Source organism: Aspergillus fischeri, genomic scaffold, assembly GCF_000149645.3.
Source record: "Aspergillus fischeri NRRL 181 1099437636265 genomic scaffold, whole genome shotgun sequence".
Lineage (NCBI taxonomy): Eukaryota > Fungi > Ascomycota > Eurotiomycetes > Eurotiales > Aspergillaceae > Aspergillus > Aspergillus fischeri.
The window spans coordinates 1569003-1590067 of NW_001509761.1; the positions used below are offsets into that span (position 1 = coordinate 1569003).

Genomic DNA, 21065 nt, shown 5'->3' on the forward strand with positions numbered 1-21065 from the left:
GTATGCCTGGATGCGTTACTTACGAACGCCCGCCTAGACCAGACTCCCCGCTGGCCCCCAAAGTCCAAAGACGGAAAAAGGAAAGTCTTGGCCGAGTCTTCGAGGATTGTCGAACTTTGGTTGAAAGCAGAGTTAAAATCGAATGCATCATATTAAGCCTTTCTTGAAAAGCCTTTCTTTTCTTAACGCAAGCTCATTACCCAGGCGAAGAAAAGTTAGTTGTATTTTATGGTCTCGATCCCCTTGTCCCGTCTGACAGGACATGCTACCACTAGCCCTGGTTCATTTATGGCCTGAGCTTAGTGGCCAGACTGTCCTGCATGTTGACAAATTGAGACACCGCGTGCTTGCTAATTTCCTACATATGACCCCTGTTATTATTCTCTTGGTTCCATACGCCCATAGTTTCCATTCTGATGTCCGATAATCGGAGGATTCGCAAGGTACCATCCAATGCAGAGTTTGCAAGCCATGAGGTAATTAGAATATCCGAAATCGTACATGAACGGTCTCGTGGGAGTGGCAAGCAGCAAAATTTTTGCACTAAAATCAAGTTCTGCACACCAGACGCTGGTGGAGATTCACCACGACTGGTGGAATGGCCAGTCCTCAAAGAACATGGTCAGGTTTCGACTCAATGAGCACGACATCACGCTCGTGTGGTCCTCCCCCTCATACTCAGTTTTTATCAGGGCGTGTAGCTGGCTGCACCCTTGCAGCATCGTACACAGATCCAGAGCATTGCCTGCCATTCTCAACTCCGCTGCGGTTTGTTTTCTGGCTTCGTAGTGATCAAGCAGCTCGTTAGCCCACTGCGGTGGATTTTGCTCCCAGGAACCCCAGGAAACCATCAACGATGGGCATTTGTCATCTGAACCCTTCTTGGTTTCCACAAAGGCCCTTGCCTCGTGCAAGATACATAAACTATTCCACCAGATTGAGGGGCTGCTAGCCATGTAGCAATCGAAGGACCGAGGGCGTGTGAATAATGCATGGAGTGCGAGCAAACCCCCATAGGAATGACCATAAAGTGCTTCTCTGGCGAGGGACACCTGTGGGAACCGAGCCTTCACCGCAGGTCGAACAGAATTCTCAATGAAGTCAAGGAATCTATCTGCACCTCCATACCCGGGGAGTGCGGACGCCGTGGGGGGAGTCAGGTCGAGACTGCGTCGTCGGGAATCATAGAGCTTTCCGTTTAAGGGGTATCCAATAGCGACAATGATGCCTCCGCCAGCGTAATGTGAGGCGGCCGCACGACGCCACGCAGCCTCGGTCGCAGTCAGGAACAATGCATTCCCGTCAACAATGTAGCTGGTTCAAGTAGGTAAGCCGACACATCCTCGCAGGATTCTAGGCCCATCTGTGAGCGCTTACATGACAGGAAGAGCCCCACGACCAGTCTGTTTATCCTCCCAATGCAGTGGCCAAGATACTTGGATAAGGTACGGTTCACCCTGGTCGCTTTCCAGGTAGAACTGCTCCGAGTTGGGAAGCGGGACTGGGGTTGGCCTGTCCCCCATCTTGACGGTTTTACCTATTTAAACGCTGAAGCCCCGCGAGACGGTCTGCGAGAAATCACAACCTATCCCCAATTACAGTGCAGGAGACTGCGATTGCGCGGGAAGGGGGGTTTCGTCTTATGAGACTGGACCAAGTGTACATTTGGAGAGAAAACAGCAAACAGGCGGTCTCAGGCATTTTCTTGTAAGGCCCGATTTCGGGTTCCACTCCGAGGCAGGCATCCACTGGCGGGTTTCCAAGCTGCCGGCTGGGGGCTTACTTTAAGGGGTAAAATTGTCGTGTAAAAATTACTAGGATCGCAGAAATTGGACCAATATACTTGTGACCCCTGGCCCAATCGGAACTATTCACCATGCTCGCGAGTAGTGACCCATCGAACCAAAAACCCTAATCTGATCAAAGAATTATCAATCTTATCACATCGGATCAATAGCATGCGCCTCCCACCCCGCCGCTGCGGGAATGGTCAGACAGACCTGATAGCGTCCAAACCGATACAAAGTACCCGCCTCGGCTAGAATCTTTCCGATACCGGGTTAGCCATTTTGTAAAGAAACGTAAGGACTGGTGGAGACTTGCTCCTCTGTGGTCACAATGATCTTACGCAGAAGGAGGCGGCAGCGGCGCCGGGCATACACCTTGGCAAAGAGAATCGTTTAGCTATACTTACACGGAATTCTTTGCTCGCATTCCTTGCAACATCCTATTTGATCTTCCGGAGACACCGAGGATAGAGAAAGATCAGAGACAGAGAAAAGAGGTGTCAACCATCATGGCTGCCACATCGGAAGCCTCTACGGAGGTAAAAGCATCAGCGAAGCCAAGTGTACGTTCTATTCCTTTCGAGTCATTTGCTCTGTATAATGCCTTGAGGCTCATCGAGATGTCTACTTTCTTCAGATCTGGCGCCGCGCCACCTCGTTCGGCCGTCTGCTGTTCTATGCTGTCCCCTCGTCCACAGATTTAATTATCCTGCTCGTTGGCTTCCTTGCCGCTGTTGCATCCGGAGTCCCGTTCCCGATCATGTCAATTGTCTTTGGACAGCTGGTCAACGGACTGAACTCGGCTACCTGCGATGTTGACCCCTCCACCGCCGCATCCTACCAGGCTGGGATCAATTCCAAGATACTGCTGATTGTCTATGTTGGAATCGCCTATTTTGCACTCATTTATATCCACACCCTTTGTTGGAACATTTTCAGTGAGAGGTTGGCTCAGCGCATACGCGAGAGATATTTCAGCGCCATTCTGCGACAGGATACAACGTTCTTCGACAACAGGCCCGCTGGTGAGGTGTCTGCACGCATCACAGACGAAATATCTGTCGTGCAGCAGGGGACGAACGAAAAGGTCGGCATTGTAATCAGCAGTGTGTCTTTCTTCGTCGCCGCATACGTTGTAGCCTTCATTAAGGATCCGAAACTGGCTGGCATGCTCGTATCCCTCACTCCCGCATACCTCACCATGGCACTAGGTGGTGGATACTTTGTGCAGAAGTACGTGGGACGCTCAATAGAGGCCATGGCCATGGCATCCTCCGCCGCTTTGGAAGCGATCTCCAATCCACTGGTTGTGCACGCCTTCTCTGCCAATGCACGCCTGGAGGAGAGGTTTGTCGAAGTCCTGACGCCAGCTCTGTCGGCCGGCGTATGGAAATCTGTGGCTGTGGCATTGCAGGCTGGTCTTTTGTATTTCATTGCCTTCTCGGCAAACGGTCTTGCTTTCTGGCAAGGGTCGCGACAGATCGCCAGTGCGGTAGAGTTGAATATCGGTGGCATTACGGTTGGAGACACATTCACTGTCATCCTAATTCTCATAGACGGTACGTTGATCTCCCTTGGCTCAGACTGTTAATGGAAGCTTATACTAAGCCGGCTGTTCCAGCGTCCTTGGTACTCAGCCAATCTGCTCCATTCTTGCGAAGCTTTGATGCCGCATCCGTAGCTTTTGCCAAGTTGGAGGCTGATATGAACCGGCCTGCGATTATTGACGGCACCGCCGAAGACACAGGTGGTTTGCTTTCAGACGTTGCCGGGAAGGTGGAGCTGCGCAATGTTCATTTCGCCTTCCCATCCCGTCCCGATAAGCCCGTGTTGCAAGGTCTGTCTTTTCTCTGCCCAGCTGGTCAGCAGACTGCCATCGTTGGCCTTTCCGGTAGTGGTAAATCCACAGTTGCCGGACTGATCACCCGGTTCTATGATGCAGTCGAGGGCACTGTGCTTTTGGATGGCCACGACCTCAGAGAGCTGAACGTCAGGTCAGTTCGAAGTCATATCAGTCTCGTACAACAGGAGCCCTGTCTCCTCAACCGATCAATCTTGGAAAACATTGCCCTTGGTCTTATCAACTCACCCAAGCATGAGCATCTGCGGCCGGCGCTGATGAGCGACGTCCTTGCCAAAGTTGCCGCTGCAGTCCGAGATGGCCAATCCTTGGCGGCAGCCTCCCAGGAGCATGGCGACCTCGTCCGGGAAATCGTGGAACTGACGCTGAATGCTGCTGTATTGGCTGATGCGACCGGTTTCATTGAACGTTTGCCGGAAGGGTTCGGGGCTTCTGTCGGTGCCCAGGGTCATCTCATTAGTGGCGGGCAAAAGCAGCGTATCTCTCTGGCCCGTGCCTTGGTCAAGGATCCACGTATTCTCATTCTTGATGAAGCTACTGCCTCCCTCGATTCGGCCTCGGAATTGCGGATTCAACAGGCCCTGGGCAAACTGGCAGCTGGACGAACCGTGATCATAATTGCTCATCGGCTGTCGACTATCAAGAATGCGGACAATATCATTGTTCTTCGACAGGGCAAGCTGGTAGAGCAAGGAACACACCGGGACCTTATGGATGCCAGTGGCGCGTATGCTGAGCTCGTTCGTCTCCAGGACCTCAACATCAACGGTAGCGAGGAGAATAACAATACAGCCTCTGCGAGCTCCAACTGTTCCACGGAAGAGATCTCCGAGAAGGCCGGGACCCTTGAGACATCGACCGTCGCTGATATCCCTCATGCTGATACTCGGGGACCAGCGGACGAAGGGGTGGGGGGCGAACGAACGTTCTGGGCGACCGCACAGTCAATGGGTGCCCTGTTGCGGCCATACTTGTTCGTGCTGGTCATCGCAACTGTTGGAGCAATCGTTATCGGCGGCACATATTGTGGATCAGCTGTGATCTTCGGTAACGTTGTCAGTAAGCTCAGTTACTGTGAAGAACCTAGCTCCATCCGTCAGGCGGGTGAGTTGTTTGGGCTTCTATTTTTCATCCTCGCCATCATTGAGTTCAGTGCCAATTTCTTCAGCTGGTCTCTCTTTGGCTGGGTCGCCGAACAGGTTATGTACAAGGTGCGCGTACTCACTCTGCGGTCTATTCTCGAACAGGATCTGGAATGGCACGAAATCAAAGGCCGGAACCCATCTCTTCTCCTTGGGCTGATTACCAAGGACAGCACCGCCCTCGGTGGCCTGACTGGGTCTGTGATTTGCACGATCCTGTCGATCTTTGTCAGTCTTGTCGCGACTATCACCATGACGCATATTATTGCCTGGAAGATTGCGATAGTATGTCTCTCAGTTGTACCACTGCTCCTGGGTGCCGGTTACATGCGCGTCACCACGTTAGCCCGCTTTGAGGAGGAACATCTAGAAGCTTTCGCAAACTCCAATGCCATCACCGTCGAGGCCGTCAACTCCATCAAGACGGTTATGTCGCTTTCACTGGAGCACGAGATTCTCGGTACATACCGTCGCTCACTCCAGGAACCGATGCGCCAAATCACGAAGCACAGTGCCTGGGCCAATCTGTGGTTGGCGGTTGGTTACGGTCTGAGTAATTTCCTCTATGCGCTGGCCTACTGGTGGGGATCAGCGCGCATTATCGCAGGCGAATACACTCAAACCCAGTTCTTCATCGTGCAGCTTGCTCTCCTTGTTAGTTCCCAGCTATGGGGACAGGCGTTCGCCCTCGCGCCCGACGTGTCGCGCGCGTTCAGTGCTACACGACGTCTACTGAACCTGCTCGACATGGGATCGACTAAGAAGCTTTCTGCGCCTCTTACTCCGGTGTGGGATGTCGAAGCCACGGCAACTAGTGAGAAGGCACCGCCATCGGCTGAGGGTGTCAGCGTCGCCTTCAAGCAGGTCTTCTTCTCCTATCCTGCACGGCCAGATACGCAAATTCTGCATGGCCTGGACCTGAGCATTCAACGCGGGCAATTTGCAGCGCTTGTGGGGCCAAGCGGTGCTGGCAAGTCAACAATCGTCTCGCTCGTTGAGCGCCTGTACGCTCCCGCGTCGGGAACCGTTGAGGTCGACGGGCATAACATCGCGTACGGAGATACCTCGTTCCGCTCTGCTATTGCCTACGTTCCGCAGCAAAGTGTCCTGTTCAATGGAACCATCCGATTCAATCTGACCCTCGGTGCGAGACCCGGTCAAACAGTCTCCCAGGAGGAACTCGAGGAAGCGTGCAAATCGGCCAACATCCACGACACGATCATGCAGTTACCTGATGGATACGACACACTCTGTGGGCCAAATGGCGACCGGCTGTCAGGAGGACAGAAGCAACGGTTAGCGATTGCGCGGGCGCTTGTTCGTAAGCCTAAGCTCCTGCTTCTGGATGAGTCGACAAGTGCTCTGGATGCGGAATCCGAGCGCTTGCTTCAGGATGGCCTCGAGAAGGCTGCGAAACATATGACCATTATTGCCATTGCGCATCGGCTATACACTATCCGCAAGGCGGATGTGATCTTCCTGATTGAGAATGGCAGGTGCGTTGATCAAGGCACGCACGCACAGCTGATGGAGCGTAGTGAGAGCTACCGTGTCAACGTCCTAAACCAAGCAGTTGACTCGTGATGCCCTCGGCCAAAAAGGATCATATGATTTTCTGTACGGGTGTGAGCCTGAGCTGTTCCAGATTACTTAGGTGGTAGTTATGTCAGTAGCATTAGTAAGGAATCCAGGAGCTGCTAGAGTAGTTAGTGAGTGCTCAGTGAGTGCTCAGTGAGTATTTAATAAGTGCCTGGAGTGCGGAGGGCGCTCTTATTTGCAGCCCTCATAAAAGCAGCGGCACCCATATCAGGCAATTGAATAAAAATTACAGAAAAACAGTTCAGTTGTACGGACACACACAATATGTTTGATTGTGGGGAGCGACACATTTCTCCTGATCACAATCATGACAAACAAACTGACTGGGTTGAAATGCTACTTGTCCGGTTTGCGACCATACACCACCGAGACATGGATATAACCGTGGATGCTGGGATCGCGGATTGCCTTTCTCATCTCAGCAATTGTCATTTCAACCTCGGCTCTAGAAAACTGCGAAGGAGTCAGTACCCGCTTAGAGAGAATGAGGGTGACAAGCACTCACTCCCAGCACATTGGTCCACAAGTACATCACCCACATTTCCATACTCTCTTCGATCACCAACCGAAAGTACTTCCCCAGCGTCTTCAGGTGCTTATCCTTCGGCCACGGCCCAATCGGTAGTTTGTATCGTCGCTCGACCACCTCGACGAATCCGGCGTCGATCATGCGCTGCTTGGACTCGTCGACAATGCGAAGGGTCTTGCCGAATCGATCACCGCTCTCCAGGCTCGCTTTGCCCCATTTCTCGTAGACGGTGCCAATGTGACTTTTGTCATCTGATGTAGGCACAACTCCCATCTCGACTTGTTCGATATACTCGCCCGGTACTAGGTGTCTTTCACCACCTTCATTAGCACACTAGACCACTCCAGAATTGGCGACGGCGTACTTCAGAGCCTGTTGATAAAACCTATTCCAGTCGGCCACGGAACCATACAGCCCCCGCACATGAATGTAGTCAAACGGCTCCCGGTACATCCACTCGTCACAGCAATCGTCGACTTCAAAGCTCAGGTTCGGCGGTACCATCCGCGGCTGGATAGGGGAGAGATCAGTCCCGATGACCGTGGCTGTGGGATACATATCCGCAAACTCAACGGCCCAGGCCCCCGTCCCCGTCCCGATATCCAGAACTCGTTTCGGATTCTGTAATGGAGCGAGATGCAACTCGCCGTGGAGAAGGAGACCATACAAAAAGTGGCAGATATCCATCGCATCTATCGCTTTTTCATCGTTCGACCCCCAGTACGCACCGGCGTGGTAGGCGTGGTATCGTCGCCCATTTTCATAGACATAATCAAAGACACTGCTGCGGAGGGAGGTTACCTCTGAGTCTGTCGCTGTGTAAGTTGAAGCCCAGTCATCGCCCGAGTCAACAGTGATGGCCTCTGCCTCGGCGGTCATTTTCGCGGGACGGTCTGGCCGACAAAGGATGGGCTGACAGGGAAGTCGCCCTTTATATGCCGGACATATTATCATCTGACGCACTAGCAGACTGAATAGGGATATGTGCAGCCAGTGGTGTCTTATTAGGGTGCAATTACTGGAGCAAGGAACAAATTGAGCCAATCATGGCGTTGCCCTGACTCGCCGTTGCTGAACCGTTGATCCGCCATGATAGTGGGGGCTTATGACGACGCATTAAGTGTTGGATGGTGTTGCTCATTGACCATTTGTACACCATGTACAACAGTACAAATAGGCACCTTGCCTAGAAACTTGGAAGCCTATCTCCCATCCGGTTGCTCCATACTTTATGTTTGTACTGAATAAGTTCCTATGAGCTAGAATCCTTTAACGAATCTGACATTTATAAAATCTGCTAGTGGGCCTAGATAGGTAGTCACTACTATAGTTAGATTTAGTTTGGTTTATTTTTAATTTATATAACCTGAAAGGATTAATTTTAATATAGGTTAACTCCCTCACTAAGTACGGCGAAATGACCACCGTGCACCTGGGAAGCAAAACGTGGATATTCCGAACAGCCAAAGAGCTGTATCTGAGATTTTCGCTAAGCGTGGCTCCATCACGAACGGCCGGTCTCCAGTGCCAGTCGCCAGCGGAATTGTCAGCCGCCATGGCCGCTCTTTTATTCTGCTATCCCGAGGTCTTCCAGAAGGCAAGGGCGGAGGTGGACCGGCTCTGCGGGACGGACAAGAAAAAGTTGCGTCTGCCGGTGCTTGATGATATGGATCAGATGCCGTATACCTGCGCTATCATCAAGGAGCTCCTCCGCTGGAGGCCCATCTTCCCTTCAACCCCGGACCATGTCCTGACCTCTAATCTGGAATTCGAAGGGTACCATATCCCCGCTGGAGTTTGGTTTGTGGTCAACGAGATCCCTGGGTGCTATGAGTCAGAACCCAGACGTCTTCAAGCCCGAGTGGTGGCTCGACGGTCATGAAGCTGATAACGTACATGGCCCCTAGCAATTTGGTGGCGGAAGACGGATCTGTGTAGGATATCGCTGGGCCCAAAGAGGGCCTTTCGGCAGCCTCGCCCTGCGGGTATTTTATTACGATTATGCCGCGGTAAGCCTCATCCACAAGGTATGCCTATGGTGATGGTCTAACAGATACAGTCCGGTCCCATTGATTCTCGACGTCTCAACCATCATTTCACCCAGAACCATTTCCAGTGAAGGTGACTCCGAGAAGCAAACAACATGCACAGCTGATAATCGAGGAGGCATCACGAGAAGGGATCCTAGAGGAATCATAATATTGGCTCTGTCTAGTATTCTAGATGGCAGATGTTGCATATATAGCAGTGGTATTTCTAAGGACGGCTAAAAGAACTTTAAACATATTTTATAATTCCTAATATAGTCGCTGGTTATTAGTAGACATATTAGTACATGGATGTTCCAGTCCCTTAGCTAGAGCTCTAATTTCTTAGAAATTTATACTATGAGTGAGAACTGGGTTGGTAATTACAGATATTTATAGGGTACTTGATTAGAGACTGACAGATGCATCTAAATTTCATTAGTATAAAACAAATACTTGCCTTTGATGCCAGCATAAAAATCCAGCAACACTCTTGATGCAAAACTCCTTATGGCTTATCAACAAAGAACTATGAAGAGCAGAAGCTCATGTGTAGCCCATAATAACAGAGAAAGTTGGATATCCCTGCAATCACATGTCTCCAGTTGTTGAGCTTTAGATGCAGGATGCGTCGAACATTGGAAGTGCATTCTTAATCTGAGTCGTAGTCCTTCTGCTTACATAGGTGCAAGTCTCATTTCTTGAACGTCAGGAATATCATGCTAATTCAGGGACTCAATAGGCAACATAGGTAATTCCAAGGATTTAGCCCAGGTTGGTCTGGTAAGTCAGGCACTTTACAGGTCTGAGAGCCAAATGCAGTTTCCATATTCTTGCAACAGTGACAGGCTGAACTCGGAGGAATACCAATCTTATTAGCTGTGTTTGCATACTCGCAGCATGATATGGCCCTGGTTGAACATCGTGATCTCCTTTCAGTTTGCACATCGTTAGCTGCTGTATACTAGTTGGATAACCCCGACTGAACCTCACAAGCAGAATCGTGGATCTGCAAATTCATCTGGCGGTTGCCATTTAGTACCGTTGCCAGGTGGAATAGCGCGAACGCTGTCCGGTGGCAGAAGGAGCAGCCAGTCAAAGCGAGGACGCAATATATTGGTTGTGGCTAAGCGGAGCAGATAGAAAAGACATGATCCGATTTATATCCCTTTTAGAAGCGTAGTAACAAAACCTTTTCTCATTTTCTTCTAGCTCAGAGCTGTTGCGGGCTCTGAGAATCTCCCAAGGAAATGTCAACCAAGTCGGTCACCGGTCATAGGCCCGCGACCACTGTCTGCGTGCCGCCTGATATCAGAGCATCCTGATACATATATCCTTGGTTTACCAAAGCTCCTCCGCTAGAGTTCCAGCTGCGTGCCCTGCAATGATTTTCTTTGAGTGGTCGCCCAAGACCGATGGAACCCAGATCCGAGCATGATATTCATTATTGTGTGCTCATTATTATCCATAAGTGAATGAATCATCCCGTTATTTATTGTCTCTGCTTAGTTATAAGACCACTCATTAGTAAGTTGCTGCTTTGAGGTACTTTAGATTATTTGTTAGCATGATATCCTGTAGATAGCCAGCCTATCATAGCAACTCGGATTAGGCTGGGGTTTAGTCTAGAACAATAACATAAAGTTTTCACATCTGATAGGATTGTTAAGGTTTAAGTTGTCTTGCATATTCCATAAAGACATCTGTGAGTCTGATAAGTGAATATAGTGGCTTCAGTAGGAGGGAATTATTGCAGTGATGGCTTAAATTTAATTAAAGGATCTGTGAGCGGAACCGCCCAGCAAAGTGTGCTAAAATATCGTCCTAATACGAATGCGGCATGTTGCAGGTGGAAGGGGAATTCATCCTTACAAGCCAGCAAGCCACAAGTCACTTCGGCCTTTGTCCGAGCGTCGGGATAGTTGCAACCCATCGTCACTCAGTCTCGACACGTCTTGGCGGGTTAGCGGGGTTTCTGGTTCAGAAGTCGTCTTACCATGTCTCCGTTATCCTCCCCGCCTCCAGACCGATGGCTCGTATGGGGTTAGCCGGGAACTCATTGTCAGCCACTCTGGCACTGACACAGTGTCGGTAGCCTATACTGCTCTTCATTTGACCCTAGAATCCCTTCAGACCACCATTCTCTTCCGGCATAGAGACCCTTCAAGATTCCGTCTGGCTGACTGGTTCCGTTGATTAGGAATGGAGGAATAGAAAGCTTGCTATTTGGTTCGCAAGTATAAAAAGATGCACAGCCTAAGAAAACCGGGGAAACGGCGAAGGACAGGTACGTGCAACCCCCATCCCTCTATGACTCCTGCATAGACTACTAACATAGACAATGCAGGATGGTAAGCAGCCCAGCTAATTAAACCTACAACCAACCAAACTCTGACTGTGAGTGACAGTACCCGCTGCAGAGCTAGCCACCACAAATGCGACGAAAGACAGCCCCGCTGTGGACGATGCCAGCGGTTGAATCAGGAATGCGAACCAGTAAATTTCATTGTCGCCTCCGACTGGTGTCAGTTAGCCACAGACCCATCCGGCTTGAAAGATGATCGCCCTGGTCCGGCATCTACTTGGGATGTATTCAATAACTCGCTAGCTCCACTTCCCCAAGTGTCCTCCCGCAAGACGCCCCAACCAGACAGCCAGACCCCCCTGTCCCTGGACGCTGAAAAGGTTACGCTGATCCAAGCATATCAGAATGGTGTTGGAGCGTGGATGGACCTCTTTGACGACGAAGCTAATTTCCAACGTACGGTCGTTAAACGGGCCCTCCGATGCTCGCTGTTGATGAGTGCCATCTGCGCCCTTACGGCCAGGCACATCACCATGGTCGACGAAGGCGGCGAGGTGTGGAAGCCAGTAGCAGTCCAGTACTACGGAGAGAGCCTGCGCCAATTGATCGCCAGCCTGGATTGTCCGACATCTTGCCCCGTGGACATTCTGGCGGCCACCATCTTGCTAAGCAGCTACGAGCTGCTAGCCTCACCAGGTCTGGACCATCGACGCCATGTGTCGGGCGCTTTAACTCTAATTCGAACTCACGCTTGTCGAGCCAGCTCCGAGGGCCTCATGGCGGCGGCCTTCTGGGTGTATGCTCGACAGGATATTGCCATGGCGTTGGTGCATGAATGTCCGACTATGCTTCCGCCTGATGAGTGGGGTGTCTCATGGGACGAACAAGAGACCAGGGAGGGCCAGCTGGGCAATCAAATGGTTTGGCTCTTGGCCAGAGTTATTGCGCATACTTTTCGAAGCACGACTGGAAGTGTCCAGGCGCTTTCGGAAGGTAGAGCTAGTTTAATAAAAGAGCTAGATGCCTGGCATGAGCGCCTGCCCGAGTCCTTCCGCGGCACAGCTTTTGGTCCCCCGTTAGAAGAAGGCTTCCTCCCACGATGGTTTGCGGTACCATCAACTGGTAAAGAGTCTCCCAATACCACCTTAACTTAGAATGAGCTAACGGGTCTCAGCCGCTGCGATGTGTATGCATCATTTGGCGCACCTGCTACTACTTGCAGAGGGGTGTAATTTGTCTATTGCTGTTCAAGAAAACCCGCAGGTGATTACTATGAGCCCAGCATTTCCCTTAATTGCTCTGGTCTATACTGAATTCTTTAGTCTGATATCAACGAACATGCACGGTCAATCGCCAGCATAGCTTTTTCGCCTATATCTGACGGTGCTCTAGTGCAAACAGTCCAGTCTTTATACTTTGGTAAGCGTAAATGCGGTCAATTGCAATCACACATAATAGGTACTTACTGCTCTACAGCGGCGAAACACATTGAATGTATTGCTCAAAAGGTTAAGATCTGGGCTCTTTTAGATCGGATTGAGAGCAAACTGGGTTTTCACACGAGCGATCGAGTCAAGCAACTAACGCAACAGATCAAGATTCGTTGAACCAGAGTACTCATATCATGGCCCTTATTCCGGACTGAACTAGAGCATGTTTCTAAATTTGAACATGATTTAACGGGAGCCACGCGGCCGTCAAAGGTCATTTCTCATTGATGTTGCGCTGCCCAGGTCTCGCCTCCAGATCTTCAGCGGCATTGGACCTGGCCATAACAGGAATGCCTCATTATGCTGCAGACTCCAATGGTCCGATGGCAGTGCAAAGTCGTAACGGTGGACCAGGGTTGCAATCACAAGCTGCTGCTCGATCATGGTGATATTGCGCCCGATGCAGCCACGAGCGCCGGTTGAAAAAGGGACGAACGCCTCCCGCATTTGCTTGACATTTTCTTCGCTCTCCAGCCATCTTTCCGGCCGGTACAGTGCCGGTTCCGGAAAGATCGCGGGATCTCGATGGGCGACATACACTGGAACCGAAACCCCAACATCTCCGGGAATTTCCTCCCCCATAATCCGCATGCCCTCAGGCGGTGTTCTGCGCTCGAGGCCCCTTGAAACAGGAGGGGACAATCGCAGCGATTCCTCCAGGCACGCCTTTAGGTAAGGCAGGTTCTTGACGCTGGCATAGCGTGCGATGGGTTCTTCGGAGAAGGCGCCTGCCACCTCTTTCCTGAGGGTTGCCAAAGCATGTGGAGTTTTGATCAGGTAATACAGGGCATGCGTCAAGGCGATCGCTGTAGTATCGGAGCCAGCATCCACTGCAGCGAATTGTGTTAGATCATATTATTATTCCACCCGCAAAGGTGACTTACAGAGCACGTTTACCTCAGCCTCAAGCTCCCCTCTCTCGAGACCGCGGGCGTTGCCCTTGTTATCCTCCATTAAACATGCAAAGAGGTCTCCCAGTTGACCGCCGCGCTGGTGCTTTTCCAAGCGTTTGCCAGTCAGAGCGCTGACAATCCTGCCATAATTTCTCCCATGGTCCCACTGCGCACGAAATAGCGGAGACACGATGCGAGAAAGAGCCTTCAGGACAGCAAACCAGTTCGCTGCTCCCACAAAGAGAGAGGTGATATAGTTCCCGCCATGCAAGCTGTCAATGAACTTGAGACTTGGAATGTTGTCCACCTTGACGACGTCAGTACCCGAGTCCAGCAGATTAAGCTGTTCACTTAGGGCCAGGTCGGCGATGGCATCAATAGTAAAGAGATTCGACCAGAGTGTGAAATCAAGGGTCAAATCTTCCGAATTGACATGGTGCCTATCCGACAGTGGGGCCGTACACCTCCGATCTAGCTGAGTGATAAGTTTGCCGATTTTATCAACTATTTTGAATTCCCATCGCTCGAGATTGCGGGTGGCAAAAGCATGGGACAGCATTCGGCGTTTGCGGTTATGATCCTCACGGTCCACCGTATTGAGGATATGAGCGTGGCTGCCTACAGTAAGGCTATAGACGTCGTCCTTGCGGCAGGGAGTACCATGGCCGTAAATGTCTTTGATAGCTCGCACGTCAGCAAAGGAAAGAACGTTTGGTCCTACACGAATCACAGGATGTTTTCGATGCTTAAGGTAGAGGCGTCTCGTCCGGAAATTGTTCGAATGCTCCCAGACATAGGCGAGGCTAGTTATGCCGGATAGAGGATTCAGGTTGGGGTACTTCCGCAAGCCTTTGGCGTCATAGAAATAGACAATGAATGGTCTGGCGCAGAGGTAGGCCAAAGCAACCATGAGTATCAACGTGAATGCCATAGCGTGCCTTTCTTTATCACTGAGTGAGGAAAGGCAGTTCCTGTCGCAGTTGGCGTTTATATAGACCAGTGTTACGACTGTCTATACAGTAGCCCGTTGAATTCCACATATTGTCTTAAATCCCAAAACATGATATCACTGTGCAAGATCATCAACAATAAACTGCTACTGCCACCTGAGTCGGTCCGGATACTATCGCTTCCATACCTGGTTTGTCTGGCGGTGGGTGTATCCTGACTGAGCGGTTACATTGCCCAATGGGGTAACTGAAGAGCGCAGTACTTTCTATTCGGGGAATGTTAAGAGCGACTCTGCCGCCCCGGGACGGCTAGATCTATCCTTCTTGTTAATAAAGTCTGCTACTAAAACATCTAGTACAACACTAAATTGTGCGGTCCAGCTTGTGGGATAAGACGGGTCCTCGGACTCGAGAGGAGTAGGAGGCTTGAACTAGCAAACGCCCAGCCAGCTGGACCCAAAGTTGGCATGTGTGTGTGCCCGACATCTAACTCAAGGTGGGGGAAGGTGGATGAAACCTTTAAAGTATAAATCTGGAGCTTGCGGGAAAATTTGTCCAAAGGGAGACCAGCATGAAAGAGTGCCTTCTTTACGTTCTCTTTCTGTTTCGCTTTCTCACTACTTTTTGTCCTCCTTTGGATTTCGGTGAGATGGTGGTTTGGCTTTGGGAGGGAGGGAGGGGAAAAGAATCAGTTGTTGTGTGTGTTTCCACCTGTTTTCTGTTTGGGTTTTTACTGGGTCGTAGTTATAGAGAGTATGGAGTGTGGTGCAAAATTCACTAGCCGCTAGTAAGCTTGGCTTGTAATAAGACCAAGCAACGTTACATAGTAATTTATATAGGAGCTTACTTCGATTGATCTCAACTCCTAAGAATCGAATATTGAAGCTATTCAAAACATAAACTGGTAAGATACATGGATCTATCTCTAGATTATAGCCGCGTTCCCTAGCTTTCTTAACCTGGTATTAAATCATCTGATGAGGCATGCCAGTTGTAGCCTTAGTATGCTTGATATCAATACCATAGTAGGCCAAAGTCAGTGCCTGCACGCGTACCGTGACTGGATGATAAGATCCACGCATCTTTGATGGCTTTGAGGGGTTTGAGGGCATTGAGGGCTTTGAGGAGGGTGTTAAGGAGGCAGGTAGGTTGAAAATATGATAGTAGGGGAAGACCGCGCTGAATTCATCTTAGAGAGAGAGAAAAGGGGGCTTGGTATAGCTTCAAATTGCTTATGTTGACTGTTGACCAAGAGTTAAGAGATACTCTGTACACAGTAGAGAGGTTGAAAACTATTATAGGTCTCTATAGCAATTTTAGTATATGGCTATGTAAGTGGAAATGCCAAGATTACTAGCAGCTAATGAGTTCTGCACCGCACCTCCGTACACAAGATAAAAAGGAAGTCGGGACGGGAACGACTAACTATCACTCGGCAAGTATCCAAGGGGATTCTTTCTGTCTTCGGACTTCTCCGTACACTCACAGCAGTCGACCAGACTCCTGGTTGAAAATCTGCAGGGTGCTGACAGCCAAGGCTTTGTTGACTACTTCCAACATAGTTTACCAATCATGGTGCAAGTTTTTTGTTGGACCCATTCATTCTTTGTTGAACTAACTGGCTCGAACAGTCTAAAACAGCTAAACGTGCCAATCAGGGGTTTATTACGGAGTAGTAGGAAAGGGTCTCCATGGAGTTTGAGTTCGCTGGCGCATCTCAGCAGCGCCCGGGCCGAATGGTATCACATTGGCACTTTAGCCACACGGACTTCGTGTTTGGGGGGTCCTCTTCCCCATCCATTTGCCGTGCTTGCGGGGGTTTGTGGAGGAATACCTGGGCTGACCCGTGGCGATGTAATAGAAATAAAGGGAAAAAGAAGCCCGAGCAAAAGTTAAAAAAACAAAAGAGGAAAGAAAGAAAATAACGCATGATTAGCAACCCGCAAAATGGATGAATCCCCGCTGACCCCAGACAGCAGGAGTAATATATATACTCCTAGATTGATGCCCTGTTCCCTCAATCACAACAACTGCTGACGGACAGGGGACAAACCTCACCATCTGAAGCTTACCTTCAAGAATCTCTGCTGAACGTTCCGCTTGCCTGGGTTCGGGCTCTCAACCAAAATGTATATCCTGTCTCTGAACTTATGCTCGTGTTTTAGCTGACGATTATTCTTCTAGGGTTGATGAATATAAGCAAACTGGCCAGGCAACCGAGCGGGTCCTCGATGAGTACTTCCCCCCCTTTGCATTTCCCTTTTGTCACCTGCTGTGGGAAGCTCTTAATCTAACATATTCCAGCCTCGAAAACCCCTTGGCTCGGATCCCAAAGGATAGACTGCTTCGAGAAGTGGAGGAGTACGCTCAATTGTACGACTTGAATGACATCCTTCCCGAGCTGAAGAAGGGCGCATTGGCCGCCCAGAGACCAGGCGAATTCGACGATATCGAGGAGCTGACCCCCGAGGAACGTCAGTTCCTACGTGAGGAAGTGACCCATCGCTGGAAGCACCCCTGGGGCCTGTATTATACGGTTGTGCTCAATTCCATTGCCGCAGCCATCCAAGGATGGGATCAAACAGGTACGGGTATCTCTAGTCCTCTTGCTACCGGCGTGCTCAACCTCAGTTTTTAGGTTCCAACGGTGCCAACCTCACCTTCGCGGAACAGTTTGGCATTCCTCAAGATGGCTGCTTGACTCAAGCAGAGTGCACTCGTAATCAGTGGATTGTGGGAGTGATCAACGCCATGCCTTACATTACCATCGCGCTCTTGTGGGTTTCCGCTCTGAGATGGTTTGAACGCATATTGGCTGGAAGGATATCCGATCTAACGTTGAATTTCGCAGTGCTGGCTGGATCTCCGACCCTCTCAACCACTGGCTGGGCCGCAAGGCTGTCATTGCGATTGCTGCCGTGTTCAGTTTGGTTGCCCCCATAGCATGCGCATTTACTCAGAACTGGCACCAACTGCTGGGCTGTCGTATACTGTTGGGAATCGGTATGGGCTTGAAGGAGGTCACTGTCCCTGTTTTTTCCGCAGAGAACGTACCCACTAGCATCCGTGGAGGCTTGGTCATGTCCTGGCAAGTCTGTAGGTGCTCCCTTTTCTCTGGATCATTCTTTTCCTTAGGGTCCTCGTCTGGTTTAACATATTTTATCCAGGGACTGCATTTGGCATCTTCCTCGGAACGTGTGCTAACCTTGCTGTGGTTAACACCGGCCGGATTGCCTGGAGGCTACAGCTTGGTTCAGCTTTCATCCCAGCCGTTCCCCTCCTGTTAGGCATTTGGTTCTGTCCTGAATCTCCCCGTTGGCTATTGTCAAAGGAAAACCCGGGCAAGGCGTATGAATCTTTGCTCCGACTGAGAAACAGTCCATTGCAAGCAGCTCGCGATCTCTACTACATCCATGCGCAAATCAAAATGGAAGCTCGGCTCCTCCGGGAATCTGAATTTACAAAGGGCGGCAACACCCTTGCACGGGCCCTGGAATTATTCACAGTCCCTCGAATTCGCCGGGCTACACAGGCCTCTGGCATTGTCATGATTGCGCAGCAAATGTGTGGAAGTACGTGAATCCTCTCGATTCGACCCCCATTTAGTGACAAATTATGACCATGGCTCATACTGCAAACAGTTAACATCATCGCGTTCTACTCATCCACCATCTTTGAGCAAGCCGGCGCCACGAACATCCAGGCCCTGCTTGCTTCCTTCGGCTTTGGCTTGGTGAACTTCCTCTTCGCCTGGCCAGCCGTCTGGACCATCGACACGTTTGGTCGTCGTTGGCTCTTGCTCGCCACCTTCCCCAATATGTGCTGGACCCTGCTCGCTGCCGGATTCTGTTTCTGGATTCCCGCGAGTAGTAGCGCCCATCTAGGTCTGATCGCCCTGTTCATTTACCTGTTCAATATCTTCTACTCCCCTGGCGAAGGCCCCGTCCCTTTCACCTACTCAGCCGAGGTCTTCCCGCTGACTCACCGCGAGATTGGCATGGCGTGGGCTGTGGCGACCAACAATTTCTGGGCAGCCGTGCTGTCTCTGACGTTTCCGTACATGCTGCGTGACTTCAAGCCACAAGGAGCTTTTGGTTTCTACGCAGGATTGAATATTGTTGCTCTGCTGCTCATCTTCTTCTTCTTGCCAGAGACTAAGCAGCGCTCTCTGGAGGAACTCGACCGTGTTTTCAGCATCTCGACCCGTGCTCATGCCAAATACCAGTTGAGCGAAGTGTTGCCGTGGTGGATTCGGCGATATTTATTCGGGCGCAAGGATGCAGTCGTTCGCGATCTTTATGGCCACCTCTCTCCTGACCCCGTTTTGATCTTGGAGAAGCCCGAAAAGGAGGAGCACCTTGAATCTGTATGAAGAGTGATGCAGTTTGGTTTTATGGGGAGATTTCAGGTAACACGTTGAGAGAGGGTGATGATACACATGCAAATACTGTGAATAGTAAATCAATAAGAAGCGGATATGATGAGTTTTGTCATTGTTTAGATTTTCTGTGAATAATGCAAATACATTGGATGAGTTGAAGGTAAAAAGGATTTCTCGGTGCGGATCCACGAAACCGAGCCCTTCTTTGATTGATTGGGGCCAGCCATGGGATCCCCGAGGTTGGGAAGTGAGCGTGCCATTCCTGCAAAAATGGGGCCGTCTACTTGAAGGATGCCCGGAGATACTGGACTCGACAAACTTTTGGCGCGAAAGACGAGGAGAAAGGAGGCTGAAGATCGCTGACAGGCATAGATAACCCGACTTTATTATTCCAGTCCACTCTGCAGTAGGCTGGTTGTGTGTTGGGTTTCTAACCCACATGCTAACCAGACTTTGAAATTCTTTAGATTCATGCAATATATCGCTGTAGGTACGGCACTTTTCACGCTATGCGCGTCTCTCGGTGGCATACATAAGGTATATTAGGGCAGGATGGAAGGACAGGAATGTCTTCTGGACTTATGTTAGGAAGCTACTGAGGTGTCATAAGAGTTATTAGTATTCTTGGACACCTAGCTCTGAGTTAACAAATTCTAGCAAAGAGAAACTGTTTGAGTATGCATCCAATTGCAAGTTTTTGTAGCTCAGCCGCGTTGCGTCCATGTAGTGAGTGTGATTATGATGTGAAATGAATGCTAAATAGTGTTATTTTGGTATATGTGATTATCTCCATCTGGCGGTATTTTCTCAAGGCAACTGAATTGCTGACTATCCAAAGTAAAATTCTGAGAACACATATGCATCATTAGTCTTTAATTGTCTTTTCATTGAGAGATACCCGGTGATACTGGCAGATATCTTTAGCACTACTTGAACAGTCGCTCAGTGCCTGCACCAGTGTCTGGCACAGAGAGTAGAGCGCATGCGAGACGGAAGAGGACAGGATATTTGTGCTTGCTCTTTCCCGTACACCCTAGGCAGAAGCAACACAATCGCTGGCAGGTCAATTGCCCATATGTAACAGAACAACGGCGGATGAAACTCTCACCTTCCTGAAGGTATCTATTACCTCGTCCAGTTGGCCAAAGAGGTGTCCGATGGCACAAGCAGCTGGGCTAACTCCGATGCCGGATGCTGGGACCGATGCCTTGTGATACAGAAAGATAAATCAGGAATATGTTGTCGGTATTGGAGAAAGCCCTTCCTCAGGTAATCACGATAGTATCTCGATGTCTCACTACGACGTTTAGAAAACTTTGTGTCATTATATCTGAGAGCTTATACTGGGGTGCAAGCACTGTACCCAGATTGGCCCACCCTCTCCGTTCGAGCTTGGTGCTGTGAGACGTGTGTCTCGGAAGGTACTCTAGGTGCGCGTCATAGGAGGACCGGCAGGGCTATATGTTTCGCAGCGGTGGCTGGGATAGCAGTTGCTAGCGAGCTTCAGCAGGATAAACTGGGTATACTGGTCGGTCATATGGGTAGTCCGCGTGGCGGCAGAAGCGGTTGAAGGACCGGATGATGATGTGGAGAGGTTTCCCGGCGGCAACGGCTACTGCCGCGTGGTTGACAGTGACTTCACACAAACGACATGTCGGCAGACTTCGTTAAGTACGTTGACGACAAATGCCAGGTGGGCGCCCACCTGGTTTCTCTCCTCTGACCACTTACGCAACATGGTGCCAAAGCACAGGGTCAAGGAAAGGTCGGCCTCAGCGGTTGTTGTGTCAGGATTGGACAGGATGTTTGACTGAAGGATGAATATATGGATGACCGGGTAGGACGAAACGAGACTGAGGTTTTCAACTGGTTAGCTGCTACATTCTGTCTAGGTTCTCGGATATACGCACCTGATCGTGTTGTAGGGGTTGCCCGTTGGCAATTTGGACCAGTGCTCTAATATATAAATTGACTGACGGGCTGCATCAAGCGACGCTTCAGGAATCTGCTGCAAGGGATAGGATGTTTTTGTAGATTGTTGAAACGATATGATTAATAAGTGGCTGCTGAAGAGGAGGTCGGCATAAAGGTACGTGTCTGT

At 50.2% G+C, this 21065-nt stretch overlaps 7 protein-coding genes across 7 annotated transcripts, besides 2 other annotated features; 4 read left to right on the forward strand and 3 right to left on the reverse strand.

The window, feature by feature from the left end:
• Positions 1-581: 581 nt before the first annotated feature.
• NFIA_005900 (alpha/beta hydrolase) lies at positions 582-1523 on the reverse strand (the record flags this gene model as incomplete). Its single annotated transcript, XM_001259122.1, has 2 exons — positions 582-1314; positions 1378-1523. The coding sequence occupies 2 exons, from the start codon at positions 1521-1523 to the stop codon at positions 582-584; spliced, it is 879 nt and encodes a 292-aa protein (XP_001259123.1).
• A 773-nt stretch (positions 1524-2296) lies between these two features.
• NFIA_005910 (ABC transporter ATP-binding protein) lies at positions 2297-6374 on the forward strand (the record flags this gene model as incomplete). Its single annotated transcript, XM_001259123.1, has 3 exons — positions 2297-2350; positions 2425-3346; positions 3409-6374. The coding sequence occupies 3 exons, from the start codon at positions 2297-2299 to the stop codon at positions 6372-6374; spliced, it is 3942 nt and encodes a 1313-aa protein (XP_001259124.1).
• Positions 6375-6498: 124 nt separating this feature from the next.
• Positions 6499-6526: a microsatellite.
• A 199-nt stretch (positions 6527-6725) lies between these two features.
• NFIA_005920 (class I SAM-dependent methyltransferase) lies at positions 6726-7797 on the reverse strand (the record flags this gene model as incomplete). The annotated part of the gene is made up of 3 exons (XM_001259124.1): positions 6726-6842; positions 6895-7228; positions 7283-7797. 3 exons carry the CDS (start codon positions 7795-7797, stop codon positions 6726-6728), a joined length of 966 nt encoding a protein of 321 aa, XP_001259125.1.
• Positions 7798-8335: 538 nt separating this feature from the next.
• NFIA_005930 (uncharacterized protein) lies at positions 8336-8800 on the forward strand (the record flags this gene model as incomplete). The annotated part of the gene is made up of 1 exon (XM_001259125.1): positions 8336-8800. The coding sequence occupies one exon, from the start codon at positions 8336-8338 to the stop codon at positions 8798-8800; it is 465 nt and encodes a 154-aa protein (XP_001259126.1).
• Positions 8801-11192: 2392 nt separating this feature from the next.
• On the forward strand, positions 11193-12404 carry NFIA_005940 (uncharacterized protein; the record flags this gene model as incomplete). Its single annotated transcript, XM_001259126.1, has 2 exons — positions 11193-11232; positions 11485-12404. 2 exons carry the CDS (start codon positions 11193-11195, stop codon positions 12402-12404), a joined length of 960 nt encoding a protein of 319 aa, XP_001259127.1.
• Positions 12405-12947: 543 nt separating this feature from the next.
• On the reverse strand, positions 12948-14564 carry NFIA_005950 (cytochrome P450; the record flags this gene model as incomplete). Its single annotated transcript, XM_001259127.1, has 2 exons — positions 12948-13570; positions 13625-14564. The coding sequence occupies 2 exons, from the start codon at positions 14562-14564 to the stop codon at positions 12948-12950; spliced, it is 1563 nt and encodes a 520-aa protein (XP_001259128.1).
• A 1101-nt stretch (positions 14565-15665) lies between these two features.
• Positions 15666-15708: a microsatellite.
• A 1002-nt stretch (positions 15709-16710) lies between these two features.
• NFIA_005960 (putative MFS sugar transporter) lies at positions 16711-18955 on the forward strand (the record flags this gene model as incomplete). The annotated part of the gene is made up of 6 exons (XM_001259128.1): positions 16711-16721; positions 16768-17168; positions 17222-17360; positions 17435-17679; positions 17751-18155; positions 18225-18955. 6 exons carry the CDS (start codon positions 16711-16713, stop codon positions 18953-18955), a joined length of 1932 nt encoding a protein of 643 aa, XP_001259129.1.
• Positions 18956-21065: the final 2110 nt, after the last annotated feature.